The sequence below is a fragment of the Anser anser genome (assembly GCF_964211835.1).
Source record: "Anser anser genome assembly, chromosome: 1".
Taxonomy (NCBI): domain Eukaryota; kingdom Metazoa; phylum Chordata; class Aves; order Anseriformes; family Anatidae; genus Anser; species Anser anser.
This window is the reverse complement of record NC_139720.1, coordinates 209,708,892-209,725,748: the sequence shown is the minus strand read 5'-3', so window position 1 is coordinate 209,725,748 and position 16,857 is coordinate 209,708,892. Positions and strand designations below refer to the sequence as shown.

The 16,857-nt window shown below is 47.4% G+C and overlaps 1 protein-coding gene across 3 annotated transcripts in view; it reads right to left on the bottom strand.

Annotated features, from left to right (window-relative positions):
* Window positions 1–16,857, bottom strand: part of PAK1 (p21 (RAC1) activated kinase 1) — an 805,686-nt gene that overhangs the window by 334,078 nt on the left and 454,751 nt on the right. Inside the window, exon 16 of one of the 3 annotated variants that reach the window (XM_083821750.1) lies at window positions 14,364–15,582. The exons of the other annotated variants lie outside the window; for them this stretch is intronic. Coding sequence (XP_083677876.1) covers window positions 15,496–15,582 — 87 coding nt within the window. The 3' untranslated portion in view covers window positions 14,364–15,495. Of the gene's footprint in view, window positions 1–14,363; window positions 15,583–16,857 lie in introns of those variants that run through there. 3 annotated transcript variants of the gene reach the window in all.

Below are 16,857 nucleotides of genomic sequence, written 5' to 3'. Positions count from 1 at the left end.
ATCAATCATTTGTTTAAAGAAAACCTAGGGCTGCAGTAATCCAGCTCAATATCAGCTCTTTAAATATAGGAAGCTTGAAATGCACCAGCTGCTTCTTAAATACGATATTCTTCAGTGCTTTGGAAAAAAAAGAGATGAGTTTTACCTTCCGCCACCACCAGGAGCTCTGGGAGCTGTAGCACGTTGTGCCATTTCGGCACCTAACCTGATGGGGTTGCTGAGGATCCCATAAAAACGAAGCAGGTTTTCAGGATGGATAGTCAAACTGAATATTTCATGTTCTCATATAGAAGAGAGAATCTAATAATCAAATAAATAAGGGCTGCGATTAAAAATGGTTCAGACTCAGTAGAATTAGTTCATACTGTAGGTATATTAAAATATATTTTAAAATGCTACCAAATCAGTTCTCTTCTCTTGGAAGTTGCGTTCAAATCCCAGCAGTAAGGATGTTCTCAGAAAAAAAAATAAGAATTATTAAGTCAGACACTTGTGCTAACAGCTCTCTGTAGTGACCAGAAAGTGCTGTAAAAGGCTATGCAGCAGCTGCCACCAGTGCTGAAGCTGAGCGATGCCCAGATGAACCTAAGAGTAGAGAAAAGGATCCATCTCTGGACAAAAAAAAATGTATCTCATTCTCCTAAACTAACTACATTCTTTTATTTATCTTTTTATTTAAGATTTCTGAGACCATGAAAACACGATGCGTCTGTTAACTTGGAATTGGGGCTAGGTACAAAGTAGCAAGTCAAACTCTTTCGCATCACAGGTTGGTAAAATAAAAACAGGAGAAGATGACATGTCTACAGCCGCTGTCTTACAGCTTCCCAGTGCATAGCTCTCAGTCCTTACCAAACCAGTAAGGACCAATCCACAGTCGAAGTCAATGAGACAGAAGCACATCACGGGCTTAAGAATGGGGAGAAACAGTCACTCCTGCAGATTCCTTTCCAATAGGCAACAGAGAATCCAGCAGAGTAACTTAAATACAAGTCACCCTTTTTACCATTTTTCCTCCTGCAGAAAAATAAGCTCACGGATTTGCTCGCAGGTAGGGCACATCTGCATTACCGCTCTCACCTCAAAGGGGTGTCAAGGATGGAGTGGGAAGGGAAGGCGAATGGAAGTCAGCAACACTCAGTACATTCATGGATCAGGTTTAATCCTGTGCTGTCAAAAAATGTCAATTGATGGGTCAATAAGACCAGAGCAACATTAGATTTTAGACCTAGTGAGATCTAGCCCATCATTCCTTCCCATCTACCCACGCGTGGCATTTGAGACTTGCACAGAAAATAAAAGCAAACTCCTCACCAAAGAGAATTATCCGAGGGTAGTGGCCTTCCCTTTCCCGATCTCCACCCCAGCCCCAAGCAGAGGAGCTCATCAAGAGATCAGGTCCCCCCCAGGGCTGGCAGCTTTGCTGCTCTGCCCAAGGAATTCATCTTGCGAGGGGAAACTCTCCATATTACATGAAGATGAAGAATGTATACAAGGGGAGGAAGGCAGAAGATTTGGCAATGGGCTTCAGACATTACAGACTCACGTCAGACAGTGGCCACCCTGTAGCCTGAAGGATGGGAGAAGACACCAAAAAAGCAAGGGACCTTACAGGCTTTATCTACGCCTGTAAAACCAGTGCAAGGGCTGTCACGTATCGCAGAGTGAATGGGGAAAAATATATGCATATATTTCAATCACAATCCCAGGGCAGGGAGGAAAGGACTGATCCAGCAGCAGGTCTCAGCAAGAAGCAGGAATGAGTTTCTGTGCAACACAAGTGCTTTGGGGAGAGGAGAACTGGATTAAACTCACCCTGGAAATGACCAAAGCGATACGTACAGAGAAAGCAAGATCTTTTATCCGTTCCCTCTGTGTGCAGTTACTCCTCTTCAGAGCCACTCGCTATCCCACAGGACTACAGAAGCTTGTATCACTTAATGCATCGCTTGTAAGCGCCCAGTGACGATAACATGAAAACCCATCCCATCCGACAGAATTGTCTGGTGACAGTGAATTCTCCAACCCTCCCTCAGCCCCGAGTTAAGAAATGCAGCAGTCCTTTTATTAAAAATCAGGATACAGTTCAACATAACGCCAGTGTTTACACCCGATCTCTCTAGTAGTTCCAGGATCGCTGTTGTTTTACATATCATTAGCAACCAAAGGAGTCAGTAGCATAAAGATATCAGTTCACTCGCTCATTTCAAAAAAAAAATAAAATGAATGCCCCTATGCTTCCAAGGAAACACTGTCCATGATCAGTTTGTTTTCTGTTGGCCTTGGTCTAAGAAGCAAGAGTTTTCACCATCATCTTGCAGGCAGATCTTATCTTCCTAAGAGCAATTGTTCTGTTTGCTTTCTCTTACAGGGCAGGTCTCCACGAAGCCTGACAGCACTAATAAAATAACCCTAAAAGAAATCCCAGTTGATTTTTCCTGTGATTTTTCTAGAATATCAGAACTCTTTGAAAGCTGTTTAATTACTTGAGTTGAAACGAAAGTGTGCGGGGAAGGACCTTGATTCACACAATTTGGCAAAAAGATCACGACTTGTCCAACAGCTGCAAGAAGCACACACAGACTTTCTCCTTGCTCCCCCGAAGCATCCAGCGGTGCTGCAGGAGGGCTGCATGGTCCTGCCCTCGTTCCCCTTCCAGTTGTTTTAGCTGTCCCGATTGCTGCTGCCTGCTTCCTTCCCTCCTCAAGTCATCCACAGCAGAGAGCAGCCTCAGTGCTGGAAGAGCAGCTTGGCAAAAGCAGGAGGAGTCCAGCCAGCAGAAGATTTACTTTATTAAGATAAACATGGTCTAAAGGCTCCACATTATCTTTAAAAATAAACACAGTAAGAAATACGAAAACAAACTGGCTTTGCTACGGGTAGGTCAGGTTCAGATGTTCTCAGAAGATCTTCCCAGCCATAAAATATACCCTTCCCCTACCGTGCCCATCAAGGAGGATGGAAAGACAGTTCACTACGCAAGATCAGCAGCGTACCTGTTGCGTGCCCTCCCACATTCAGCAAACGATACATCTGCTACCCTTCAAGGCAGATCAAAGTTTTAAGAACACCCCTGTGAAGGAGGAGCAGGAGGGGACAGGGACAGGTAATTCGGTTTCTGTAGGGAACATCTAAAAGGCTTGACACGACGGCTGTGCTGGCTCCCCCGCTTTAATGGTTGTTCTTTGCTGCTTCTTTAGCAGCAAGAATCAGAGGAGTGAGACTAGAAAGAGGCTTTGCAATTTTCAGGAACTGGTGCTAGGAAGAGGAAAAAGGAAAAAAAAAGGTTACATTTCTCAGAACATGTCCCAAAAGCCTGGTGTTTACACAAAATATCAGGACCTAGACCTGTATGAACTCCAACAACCTCCAAGCAGGCGAAACAAAAAAGGCACGATGAGCAAGAAAGTTCACCGTGACTTTTGGGCCTCACCTGAACTGATAAAGATCTTTGCACCCAACACATCCTAATTTCTCCAATGTTTATACACTCTCAAGACTAAGCAAGTTCTCCCAGGAAATAAATTTATGCAAAATCTACAGTGAAATTCTTTGTGGAAGGGAGGTGTAAGTAAAAGCAACCTGTGCAGTTCCAAAACATTGCACAGGGCTTCCTGAAGCAATCATCTCTCCATTCTTCCTTTCCTGTCACCACAGATCTGCTGAAAACATTGCCTTGGCCTTCTAAAGCTATTAGAAATTTTCAGAACAGCTGGGACTGAGGAGCACAGCAGGGAATTCACAACAGGACCAGTCAGGCCATCTCCTATACCAGGTGCTCTGTTCTGTTAAACAATATTGATTATCGAGCACGCAACAAGCAGTAGGTGGTGTCACAAAGTGCTTCTTGCAGCACATGTGGTGTTTGTTTCGGGGGCAAGGCTTAAAACATAACATCTGGAACAGAGGAAGAAGTTTTCCCTGTGTTCAGGGTTAAGTGGAAAGCTTGCAATACTCCAGCCTCGCAGAGAAAGTCTAGTGGGGGACAGAGACTGACACAAAACAGCTAATCAGACGAGTGGAGGCATGAAGCCCACAAGCTGTTCAGAAAACCCAAAATAATTAAGTCCCCCAGGACTTCTGAGCACCAGAAGGGATCAACCACCCAATCTGAACACACTTCAGAGGTGGAAAAATCCGAGGCTAAAAGGTAAAGGCAGGCAGAAATGCTGCAGTCCCAATGTTCTCCTGCCCCAAGGAACACAACCCTGCTACTGTCTGATACTCTGGAGCTGGCAAGTCCAGGAGAAAAAGTCAGCTTTCATCTACTGCCATTCTTTCTGCCGGTGATTAATGCTTCATTAGTGTCTCAGAAAGGCAGCAGCACTCCCAAAGCTGAACCCAGTAGACAAACTAAAGGAAAGAAAGGAACACCAAAAAAGAGACAACTGTCTCACAGTTGACGTCTGAGGGCCCCATCATCACAGATTTATTTTACAAAGGGATGAAGCACATTTTCCACCCCCGTGGGAGGTCTGACAAAAGGAAACACATGAACACTCCTCATCTGTGTTGGTAAAAAGCCTGGCAGCTTCGTCCTTCACTTTCACCACGAGTCCAGACAAAGACACCAGGTTTTCAGTGAAATAACTGAGGATTTCTCACAAGCTTGGTTCCATCACCTCTGCAGGAAGAGCTGTATCTGGCAAAATGTGTTAACGCCAAACTGCTGCAGGTAATGCAAGACGTGCCCCTTCCAGAAAGCTTTGGGAACTCTCCCCCAGAAGGGAGACAACCAGAGCATTCGATAGCTGGAAGCCCTCCTGTTATCCAAACGGGAACAAGCACGGCCAGACCGCAACACCACAGCCAGATGTTAGGGTGAGCTGCGTGAAGAAGCCACGGGAATTAAGGGGCTCAGCAGTTGGCAGGCTCGGGGCACGGCAATTATTTGAGGTTGGTTACAGAACACGCTGCACAGCTGCTGCCAGTAGCAAGTACAGCACGAAAAGGAAAGTACTCTGTTAACGCTTCGTTAGGGATTTGGGGTTTTTTGGTTGGTTGGTTTTGGTTTTTTTTGTTCGTTTCTTCATGGTAAATTATCTCTGCTGTGCTTGTGACTTCAGATGACGCGGTATTTAAGACCCCAAATGACATTGCTCCACATGCCTATTCTCACTCTAGAATGCTGAATTCCGTCCCGTTCCCCGGCACTTACCTGGAGCAGCTCTTTTGCAGAACCTCTTTTTTCCACGTCCATTTCAAGACAGCGATTTAGGAAGTCTCGGAATATGGGTGAAAGCTTTTCTGGATTCTGCAGTTCCGGAGTCCCGTTAGTAGCAATGAGATACAGGGCCTAAAGCAAAGCAAGCACCAAAGAAACAGGAGGTTACGAAGGTCAGACTCCAGCTGCAGATTACAGAGGCACCCATTTTTCCTCTCCCTCCCCACAGTTCAATGGGGAAAAACAAAACCAAAACAAACCCTTATCAGAGTGACGAAGAAATGCTTAAGTTTCAGCAAAGAGAGGAGCTGCCAGCCCTATTTTTATGTGGATGGGATCCAATCCTTTCTTGCTTTACCCTCGTAATCTGGGTTTGGATCCTGCAGCCCTCTCAAGGGATTAAGAGGACAAAACCAGCAGTCCAGACTGTGTTTACAGAGGGAAGTTGGCTGGCACAGCTCTGCCAGTGCTCGACTCCTGCAATAACTATATCCTCATGGGAAGGTACCCCTGAAGAAACAGGAGGCTTTGTTCTCTCGATACTTTGCCCAAATGCACAAGGCCTAAAAAGTCAATACTCTAAAGATGCAGTTGGTCCTTTACAAAAGATGGCCAGTAGGTTCTCAAGCAGCACTTAACACCCTACAGAAACAAGTGGAGTCGTTTTGCTGCTGCTTGGGAATGAAGAATTCTCTAAGAATCAGGAAATTCAGAATTCATCCACTGCAAAATTTTACTATTAAAAGAAAATCGCTAGATGCCTTTTAAAAGGAAACAGACATCTGGCAGAGGCCTTCTGAGCTCACTGCTCATCACATCTCAAGGTAGAGGTCTGATAGCCTGGGAACTGCAACAAGTTAAGTTAAATGAGAGCAAAGCACCCCGTTGCTTAGCCATCCTCATTTAACTCCATACCAACTTTTTCCTTTCGCATTTCTTCACTGCTGCGCTTCTCTCCCAAAATCATCTCCAGTAAAAGAGGTGGAAACAAGTTAAACAGAATTGTTCTAGATCCCTTCGTCCTGTTTAGCTTAGAAAAAAAGCCATAAAACTGGCTTACACCAAGAACAGCCGCATTCCTACAAACTGATAGAATTTCCCCTTTCATTAAAGAATACGAAGGGAAAGACACCAGCAGGGGCAAAGCCTGACTAAAGGCTTGTTAAACCTGGAGCTTTACTGGGAGCACGCAAAGAGGAACAATGCACCAGCAAGAAAAAGCCCTGTTTATAAAAGAGTAATGTGGTATTCTTTGAATTCAAGGACAGCTCTCTTCCCCACTCACAAGGATTTAAGAAGCCAGGCACTCTGGGGCCAGAAGGTGCCCCTATCGGCCTCTCCAGAAAGGGGGGAATTATGGATGCACCACATCATTAACTCAGACCCTACCTGAAGGTCTGCATCAGGAACAGCCTGTGCCCTCTGCCACCCAGAACCAGTCATGGCTTCTAACTTAAATGACCACAATCTTCTCACTACAGCATCTAAGGAGACGTGTAGCTGCATGTGATGAAACCACAGCGGAGGTTCACCTGCCTCCTCCAGAGCCCAGGTTAACCAGCAGGCTCAGCGAAGGCCTGAGGGCAAAAAAAAGGCACTCGCTTACTCTCAGGGGGTTTTCATTGAGGTAGGGGGGTTCTCCTTCGATCATCTCGATGGCCATTATCCCCAGTGACCAGATGTCCACTTTGGGCCCGTAGGCTTTTCGTGTCACCACTTCAGGCGCCATCCAGTACGGGGTCTCCACCATGGTGCTGCGCTTGCTCTGTTCGGGAGTGATCTGGGCACAGAAGCCAAAGTCAGCTGGAAAAGCAAAGAAGGAGGGAAGAAAAAGTTAGAAATCAGCAGGTTTCTCCAAAAACAACACGTACTGATGCCAATGCTGTGGTACAAGCTAGCCTGTTGCACTGCCTGCTACATTGCTGCTGCAAAGGAGGCCCTGGTTTTGTGGTTAACAAGGTGTTCAGGAGTAAGCTTCTAAATCTGACTCGCTGAGGCCATCAACATCACAGAGCTGCTCACTTGTCGATGTGATGTGATGGTGATCAGTAAAGAGCTGTACATGGATGCTGTGAAACGTGGCAGTGCAGCATTTGGCAGCTGTAATACACTGTGTAACACATGCTCTCAAGCCTGTTCCTGGGTCTGTGAAAACAGAAACCAATGCCCAGTCTGTCCTCCCTCCACCCACACCCACCAGCATTATCTGGTCGTATTTTCAGTCCCAGAGATAGTATTTCCCCAGAAGATGTACCATCTCTCAAACACGATTTGCTTTCTAGAGCAAATACTGTGTTCAGAATAAATTTAAGGACCTAATTTGGTACTTATTATTTTCTTTGAGAAGACAGAAAGCTGGAGAGCCTTCCTGTGGAAATTGCTTGGCCCTGTCTTATTTGCATTTGACTTTCCAAAAGATCACAGAATAATAGAATCATAGGAAAATTAAGGTTGGAAAAGCCCTCCAAGATCACCTGGTCCAACCATCCCCCTACAAACAATGTCACCCACGAAACCACGTCCCCAAGCACCACGTCCAACCTTGCCTTGAACACCCCCAGGGACAGGGACTCCACCACCTCCCTGGGCAACGCGTCCCAATGCCTGACCGCTCTTTCTGAGAAGAAACGTCTCCTAATTGTTTTAATTGGTGAAGAGTAGCACTCTTTGTTCAATTCTTTGTTTTAATTGTTGAAGAGTAAGGGCATGACGTTTCCATTTTTCCACTCACCAGTGACATCACCTGACTGCCAGGACTTTTCAACTGTGATGGAGAGCGGCTTGGCAACCCCATCAGCCAGTTCCCTCAGGACCCTGGGATTCATGTCACCAGGTCCCATAGACCTGGACCTGTTTACATTCAGCAGGTGGTCTCGAACCTGCTCTTCACTTACCGTGGGTGGGACTTTGCTCCCCCAGCCTCCACCTACAGGTTCAGGGAAATGAAAGACTTGGGAAGCCCATCTACCAGTGCAGACGGAGGCAAAGAAGTTGCTGAGTACCTCAGCCTTCTCCGTGTCTGTCGTTACCAATTACTCAGGTATAGAAACTCACTCCTAATATAAGAAATTAGCCACCTCTAATCGCTTCCACACTACTATTTTCACCCCTCAGTTTATTTTCACAAATGTTAAAGGCGCATGGTGGCCCCTGGGGACTCCTCCTGTCAGCCCAGCGCAGCAGCCCGAAGGGAGCTGGGTCCTCTCTTGTGCTCTTCCTCGAGGCTCTGTGCAGAGGGGCTGACACCTCTCGCACAAGGGCTGGCGGGTGGGAAAGAAACACGCACACAAGCCCTGAATATCAGCAAGAGTTCTTTATTGCCAGGTGTTTGGTGGCTCCAAGCTAATGCCTGGGATGGAGCCTGCGCGACGAGGAGTAGGGAGCTCGCCGGGCCCTGCTGCGTAGCTACCGGTGTTCTCTCATGGCACGCAGCAGAGAGCTGCCGGGGTAGTCCCAGGTCTGATGTGGCCGAGGTGGATCCACTTCCATGGGTTCCTCCGCCTCTTCTTGTGGATCCACCTCCATGGGCTCCACGGTGTCAGGCAGGAGGACAAGCCAGTCCTTGCCTGGGACTGCCCACACGGGATGCCTCCCATCAGCTGTGTTCTCCGGCCAGGGTGCCGAACGAGGGGGTCGCCCAGTTCCATTGCCTGGTCCCATGCCACTCTCCACTTGATATTCATTCGTGGGTTTCACGCCGCCATCTCTTTTACGGCCACGGCTGGGTCCCTCGCTGCGATCTGGCCGATGGGCACGCCTCTGCTCCCCACGGCTCTCCGCATCACGCTCCCGTCTTCGCTCCACACCACCACTGCACCTCTGGTTAGGCCCAGGCCCCCTGCTGCTGGATGTCTGAGGGGCCGGCCTGTTCCCCGCATCGCTGCGGTGCCAGTGATATCTCCAATAATCGTCTCTGGGCCGGGCAGCAGACTTCCCCCAGGCACTGATGTCTTTTGTGCCGCAGGTGCTGTCCCTCTGCCCATGAGACATCTTTCTCCCATTAGCTGCCATCTTCTCGGTGCTTCCTCAGATCGCTTCGCGGTCCTCACACCGAGGAGGGCTGCCGCTCGCCTTGCTCCTTTCTCTGGCCTTCCTCCTGCCGCTTACGCTGGCTCTCAGAGGACCGAGTCGCTGAGCAAGTGGCGGGCCAGCGGCAGGGGGCCTCTTTTATAGGGCCCGGGGCAAAGGCGTGACAGCGGTGGCCACTGTGACCTCAGCAAGGCTCTGTGATGGAGTGGCCCGTGCGAGGCCAAAGGCGGCTGCGTTGGGAGAGGCCTGGAAGATGCCCTCATGTGGACAAGGAGGAGGGCTGGGGGGGCTGAGGGGCCCCTTTTCTGGGGCTGGCTCCCCCCCAGGCCATTTGGCTTGACAGAGAGAAAGGCTGCCCCATGCAATCCTGCCTCAACCCATTTTTTCTCCCCATCTCCAAGGCTTAGAATCTCTGGTTAACAAAAGAAAACTCCATCAACAAAACCAAACCAGACCCATTCAAAAGGCTAAAGCGGTCACAGCTGAAGTACCCATCTTCAGGAGATCTTTGATCTGTTTGAGGGCAGCACAGCCCCAGGAATTGGAGGGGAGCAGCCAGGTTAAGCCCGGCAAGCTCACGGAGTTCAAGCTCTAAATTCTCCCAAAAGATGAGCCTCGGGACCAAAACTTGGGACCCTTCTGGGCAATAAAAATCAGGGATGCAGGAAAAACATCACTTATATAAAGTGCAGCAGTTTTCCCTGAAGCATGCGATAATAACCCTCTCTTCCTCTCTTGTACCTACCAGCGTATTGCCTCTGCTCCTGCTCATTCCCCCCACTTCGCTCCCAAATAATAAGACCCTGCAGAACTGTTCCCACCAGTGAAAACGCTAAATTTAGGTATGAAAAAGTAAAAGTTTAAAGATCCAGGGCAGGTTTTGTGTGTCCCAGTGCATATTTAGCCTTGGGACACCCCTCTGAGATAACCACAGGTACATTTCCCTCCCGTGCAGGTGGAAAAAAAAGGCAGCAGTGGGATGAGAGGACTGGGGTTGGGAAGCATTTTGCAGCCACGAGGTTTCAACCAGGACCTCTGCAGAAGCTCCTCTCCTTTGCCATGGGACTAAAAATAAAATAAAATAAAATAAAATAAAATAAAATAAAAACACTCAAGTAATGGTGTTGAGGGAAATACTGGCAGAGCCACCAGCCCCGTTACCACTTTTTCAGGCACTTTTGGGGTACGTTACCAGGCCCTCCGGTCTGCCTGGTGCCCGGCTTTGTGAAGTTTCACGAGGGGAGCAGCAGGATGCAGGATGACACAGTTTGGCTGCCGGGCTCTCATGGGACAAGGACATGGACATGGGATGCACATCGCAGCAGTGCCACCACCAACTAGTTTGCCAGCTCCCCCTTCCAGACGTTCCCTTTTTCTTCCCCCTCCGACGTGGGGCTCAGCACCCAAATGGCTTGTGAGAGCTCGGCAGGGCTCCCAGTGCCAGGAGGCTGAGCTGGGAAAGTCCTCTTCACGTTAGGCTTGGTTTCTTGGACTTCCAGCACCCAGCTCTGCCCTACAGCCACAAGCGGATAAAATCCTACAGCAGGGGGCTTGTGGGGGCACACGTGTCCTCCCCTTAATATTCCTTAATCCAAGCTGGGACGAGGCACTTGCACAATTATGTAGGTGATAAACTCCTGCTCTTGTCATCAGCCTCACCCTACTGACCCCACATGTAAAAGTGATGCTGGGGAGGGCAGCTTTAGGGACCGATCCCAAATCCTCCCCCGTTTCCTCCTCTGCACCTGGAGCCGCAGACACCAAGCTCTACCTGGGGAGACAGCAAGCAGCCAGGAGGGTCCATTTCATCATCTGCCTCCTCCTCTTCCTCCTCAAGCTGGGCTCTACATCCTGCTTCCACACTGGTGTTTCTCAGAGCATTAATGACTTCCAAACAGGTGAAAATAAGCAGTAGAAATCACACTTTCTGCATCAGCTTTCAGTGTAAAGTCACTTTGCTCTATCAAGTAAGATCTAATTAAAACAGATCAGAGAAACACAACTCCTTCAAGCACCCCCCAATTCATTTCTGCAAGCGTCATTGAAACAAAGGGGAGGAGAAGCAGGTCATTCATTCAGGTTTTATTTAAGGTTTCAGCTTTGCTTTCTAAATGGCTGAGCTGACCCTAACAAACCGGGCACTACCGGAGAGTTACACCAAGGCAGTACAAAGAAAGAGAAACACGTTTTCCAGCTGATTTTAAAATGGCAAAGGCCCTTATTTCCCAGCAGGACAAGACACACAGACACCTGGCAGCAGGTCAGATTAGCTCCAGCTCACTTAGCACGAGTTGTTGCTCAAAGACATAAGGCTCAGTCCTCACTCTGAGCACCCCTTCATTGCACAGGAGCCCCCCGCTCCTTCCTGCTCCCAAACAGGATGCCTCAATCCACCGTAGGCTGCTCCAGCATCCTCCAAATTCCCTCAGCAGTTGGGAAACTGAGCTTTTACCTTTTGCTTCCACCTACACCTGCAACCATCCTCTTCCTCAGACCAACACCATCTTCTGTTGCCCTCCCACCCCTTCCCTGGGGGCATCCATTTCGGCTGCAAGTTTCCGTCCAGCCCCTGCCGGCATCGCTGTTCTGCCACCACCGGCAGCTCCCTGCTTCTCCAAGACCCCAGCCTTGATGCTGAGAATTGTCATTAGCAGCAAACCATGAGATCCGCCCTAGGACATTATCTATATGCTCAATCCAGTGTGTTTACAACCCCAAAATACATCCACATGTTCTCTATTACTATCAAAATAAGCCACTGAAAAGTCTCCGTATTTTATGCTAGGGAGACAAACAGACTCAGCCTTCACCTTTGACAGCTTCCATATGAAAGATGCTGGGGAATCTGTAAGCTCATAATTAAGAAAGGCGTTCAGATACGTACCATTCTTCTTGGACTTTGGGCTGGACCTTTCACTGCCAGCTGAGCTCAGCAAACTTGAAGTACCAGCAGCCTACAGGCCACTTCAGCCCATCCTTGCATGGTAAATATCATCTGGTGATACCAACCCGTGATACCTTGAGACAGACACGTTCGGATACTAACGGAGATCTCAGCTCAGAAGCGATCTCAGCTCAGCCAGCCCCTCTCACCCAAACTCTTGGCCCCACTGAACTTAAATCAATCATTTGTTTAAAGAAAACCTAGGGCTGCAGTAATCCAGCTCAATATCAGCTCTTTAAATATAGGAAGCTTGAAATGCACCAGCTGCTTCTTAAATACGATATTCTTCAGTGCTTTGGAAAAAAAAGAGATGGGTTTTACCTTCCACCTCCACCAGGAGCTCTGGGAGCTGTAGCACATTGTGCCATTTCGGCACCTAACCTGATAGGGTTGCTGAGGATCCCTTAAAAAGGAAGCAGGTTTTCAGGGTGGATAGTCAAACAACTGAATATTTCATATTCTAATATAGAAGAGAGAATCTAATAATCAAATAAATAATTAAGGGCTGCGATTAAAAATGGTTCAGACTCAGTAAAATTAGTTCATACTGTAGGTATATTAAAATATATTTTAAAATGCTACCAAATCAGTTCTCTTCTCTTGGAAGTTGCGTTCAAATCCCAGCAGTAAGGATGTTCTCAGAAAAAAAAATAAGAATTATTAAGTCAGACACTTGTGCTAACAGCTCTCTGTAGTGACCAGAAAGTGCTGTAAGAGGCTATGCAAAAGCTGCCACCAGTGCTGGAGCTGAGCGATGCCCAGATGAACCTAAGAGTAGAGAAAAGGATCCATCTCTGGACAAAAAAAATGTATCTCATTCTCCTAAACTAACTACATTCTTTTATTTATCTTTTTATTCAAGATTTCTGAGACCATGAAAACACGATGCATCTGTTAACTTGGAACTGGGGCTAGGCACACAGTAGCAAGTCAACTTCTTTCTCATCACAGGTTGGTAAAATAAAAACAGGAGAAGATGACATGTCTACAGCCGCTGTCTTACAGCTTCCCAGAGCATAGCTCTCAGTCCTTACCAAACCAGTAAGGACCAATTCACAGCTGAAGTCAATGAGACAGAAGCACATCACGGGCTTAAGAATGGGGAGAAACAGTCACTCCTGCAGATTCCTTTCCAATAGGCAACAGAGAATCCAGCAGAGTAACTTAAATACAAGTCACCCTTTTTACCATTTTTCCTCCTGCAGAAAAATAAGCTCACGGATTTGCTCGCAGGTAGGGCACATCTGCATTACCGCTCTCACCTCAAAGGGGTGCCAAGGATGGAGTGGGAAGGGAAGGCGAAGGGAAGTCAGCAACACTCAGTACATTCATGGATCAGGTTTAATCCTGTGCTGTCAAAAAATGTCAATTGATGGGTCAATAAGACCAGAGCAACATTAGATTTTAGATCAAGTGAGATCTAGCCCATCATTCCTTCCCATCTACCCCACGCATGGCATTTGAGACTTGCACAGAAAATAAAAGCAAACTCCTCACCAAAGAGAATTATCCGAGGGTAGTGGCCTTCCCTTTCCCGATCTCCACCCCAGCCCCAAGCAGAGGAGCTCATCAAGAGATCAGGTCCCCCCCAGGGCTGGCAGCTTTGCTGCTCTGCCCAAGGAATTCATCTTGCGAGGGGAAACTCTCCATATTACATGAAGATGAAGAATGTATACAAGGGGAGGAAGGCAGAAGATTTGGCAATGGGCTTCAGACGTTACAGACTCACGTCAGACAGTGGCCACCCTGTAGCCTGAAGGATGGGAGAAGACACCAAAAAAGCAAGGGACCTTACAGGCTTTATCTACGCCTGTAAAACCAGTGCAAGGGCTGTCACGTATCGCAGAGTGAATGGGGAAAAATATATGTATATATTTCAATCACAAGCCCAGGGCAGGGAGGAAAGGACTGATCCAGCAGCAGGTCTCAGCAAGAAGCAGGAATGAGTTTCTGTGCAACACAAGTGCTTTGGGGAGAGGAGAACTGGATTAAACTCACCCTGGAAATGACCAAAGCGATACGTACAGAGAAAGCAAGATCTTTTATCCGTTCCCTCTGTGTGCAGTTACTCCTCTTCAGAGCCACTCGCTATCCCACAGGACTACAGAAGCTTGTATCACTTAATGCATCGCTTGTAAGCACCCAGTGACGATAACATGAAAACCCACCCCATCCGACAGAGTTGTCTGGTGACAGTGAATTCTCCAACCCTCCCTCAGCCCCGAGTTAAGAAATGCAGCAGTCCTTTTATTAAAAATCAGGATACAGTTCAACATAACGCCAGTGTTTACACCCGATCTCTCTAGTAGTTCCAGGATTGCTGTTGTTTTACATATCATTAGCAACCAAAGGAGTCAGTAGCATAAAGATATCAGTTCACTCGCTCATTTCAAAAAAAAAATAATAAAATGAATGCCCCTATGCTTCCAAGGAAACACTGTCCATGATCAGTTTGTTTTCTGTTGGCCTTGGTCTAAGAAGCAAGAGTTTTCACCATCATCTTGCAGGCAGATCTTATCTTCCTAAGAGCAATTGTTCTGTTTGCTTTCTCTTACAGGGCAGGTCTCCACGAAGCCTGACAGCACTAATAAAATAACCCTAAAAGAAATCCCAGTTGATTTTTCCTGTGATTTTTCTAGAAATATCAGAACTATTTGAAAGCTGTTTAATTACTTGAGTTGAAACGAAAGTGTGCGGGGAAGGGCCTTGATTCACACAATTTGGCAAAAAGATCACGACTTGTCCAACAGCTGCAAGAAGCACACACAGGCTTTCTCCTTGCTCCCCCGAAGCATCCAGCGGTGCTGCGGGAGGGCTGCATGGTCCTGCCCTCGTTCCCCTTCCAGTTGTTTTAGCTGTTCCGATTGCTGCTGCCTGCTTCCTTCCCTCCTCAAGTCATCCAAAGCAGAGAGCAGCCTCAGTGCTGGAAGAGCAGCTTGGCAAAAGCAGGAGGAGTCCAGCCAGCAGAAGATTTACTTTATTAAGATAAACATGGTCTAAAGGCTCCACATTATCTTTAAAAATAAACACAGTAAGAAATACGAAAACAAACTGGCTTTGCTACGGGTAGGTCAGGTTCAGATGTTCTCAGAAGATCTTCCCAGCCATAAAATATACCCTTCCCCTACCGTGCCCATCAAGGAGGATGGAAAGACAGTTCACTACGCAAGATCAGCAGCGTACCTGTTGCGTGCCCTCCCACATTCAGCAAACGATACATCTGCTACCCTTCAAGGCAGATCAAAGTTTTAAGAACACCCCTGTGAAGGAGGAGCGGGAGGGGACAGGGACAGGTAATTCGGTTTCTGTAGGGAACATCTAAAAGGCTTGACACGACGGCTGTGCTGGCTCCCCCGCTTTAATGGTTGTTCTTTGCTGCTTCTTTAGCAGCAAGAATCAGAGGAGTGAGACTAGAAAGAGGCTTTGCAATTTTCAGGAACTGGTGCTAGGAAGAGGAAAAAGGAAAAAAAAAGGTTACATTTCTCAGAACATGTCCCAAAAGCCTGGTGTTTACACAAAATATCAGGACCTAGACCTGTATGAACTCCAACAACCTCCAAGCAGGCGAAACAAAAAAGGCACGATGAGCAAGAAAGTTCACCGTGACTTTTGGGCCTCACCTGAACTGATAAAGAGCTTTGCACCCAACACATCCTAGTTTCTCCAATGTTTATACACTCTCAAGACCAAGCAAGTTCTCCCAGGAAATAAATTCATGCAAAATCTACAGTGAAATTCTTTGTGGAAGGGAGGTGTAAGTAAAAGCAACCTGTGCAGTTCCAAAACATTGCACAGGGCTTCCTGCAGCAATCATCTCTCCATTCTTCCTTTCCTGTCACCACAGATCTGCTGAAAACATTGCCTTGGCCTTCTAAAGCTATTAGAAATTTTCAGAACAGCTGGGACTGAGGAGCACAGCAGGGAATTCACAACAGGACCAGTCAGGCCATCTCCTATACCAGGTGCGCTGTTCTGTTAAACAATATTGATTATCGAGCATGCAACAAGCTGTAGGTGGTGTCACAAAGTGCTTCTTGCAGCACATGTGGTGTTTGTTTCGGGGGCAAGGTTTAAAACATAACATCTGGAACAGAGGAAGAAGTTTTCCCTGTGTTCAGGGTTAAGTGGAAAGCTTGCAATACTCCAGCCTTGCAGAGAAAGTCTAGGTTGGGGACAGAGACTGACACAAAACAGCTAATCAGACGAGTGGAGGCATGAAGCCCACAAGCCGTTCAGAAAACCCAAAATAATTAAGTCCCCCAGGACTTCTGAGCACCAGAAGGGATCAACCACCCAATCTGAACACACTTCAGAGGTGGAAAAATCCGAGGCTAAAAGGTAAAGGCAGGCAGAAATGCTGCAGTCCCAATGTTCTCCTGCCCCAAGGAACACAACCCTGCTGCTGTCTGATACTCTGGAGCTGGCAAGTCCAGGAGAAAAAGTCAGCTTTCATCTACTGCCATTCTTTCTGCCGGTGATTAATGCTTCATTAGTGTCTCAGAAAGGCAGCAGCACTCCCAAAGCTGAACCCAGTAGACAAACTAAAGGAAAGAAAGGAACACCAAAAAAGAGACAACTGTCTCACAGTCGACATCTGAGGGCCCCATCATCACAGATTTATTTTACAAAGAGATGAAGCACATTTTCCACCCCCGTGGGAGGTCTGACAAAAGGAAACACATGAACACTCCTCATCTGTGTTGGTAAAAAGCCTGGGAGC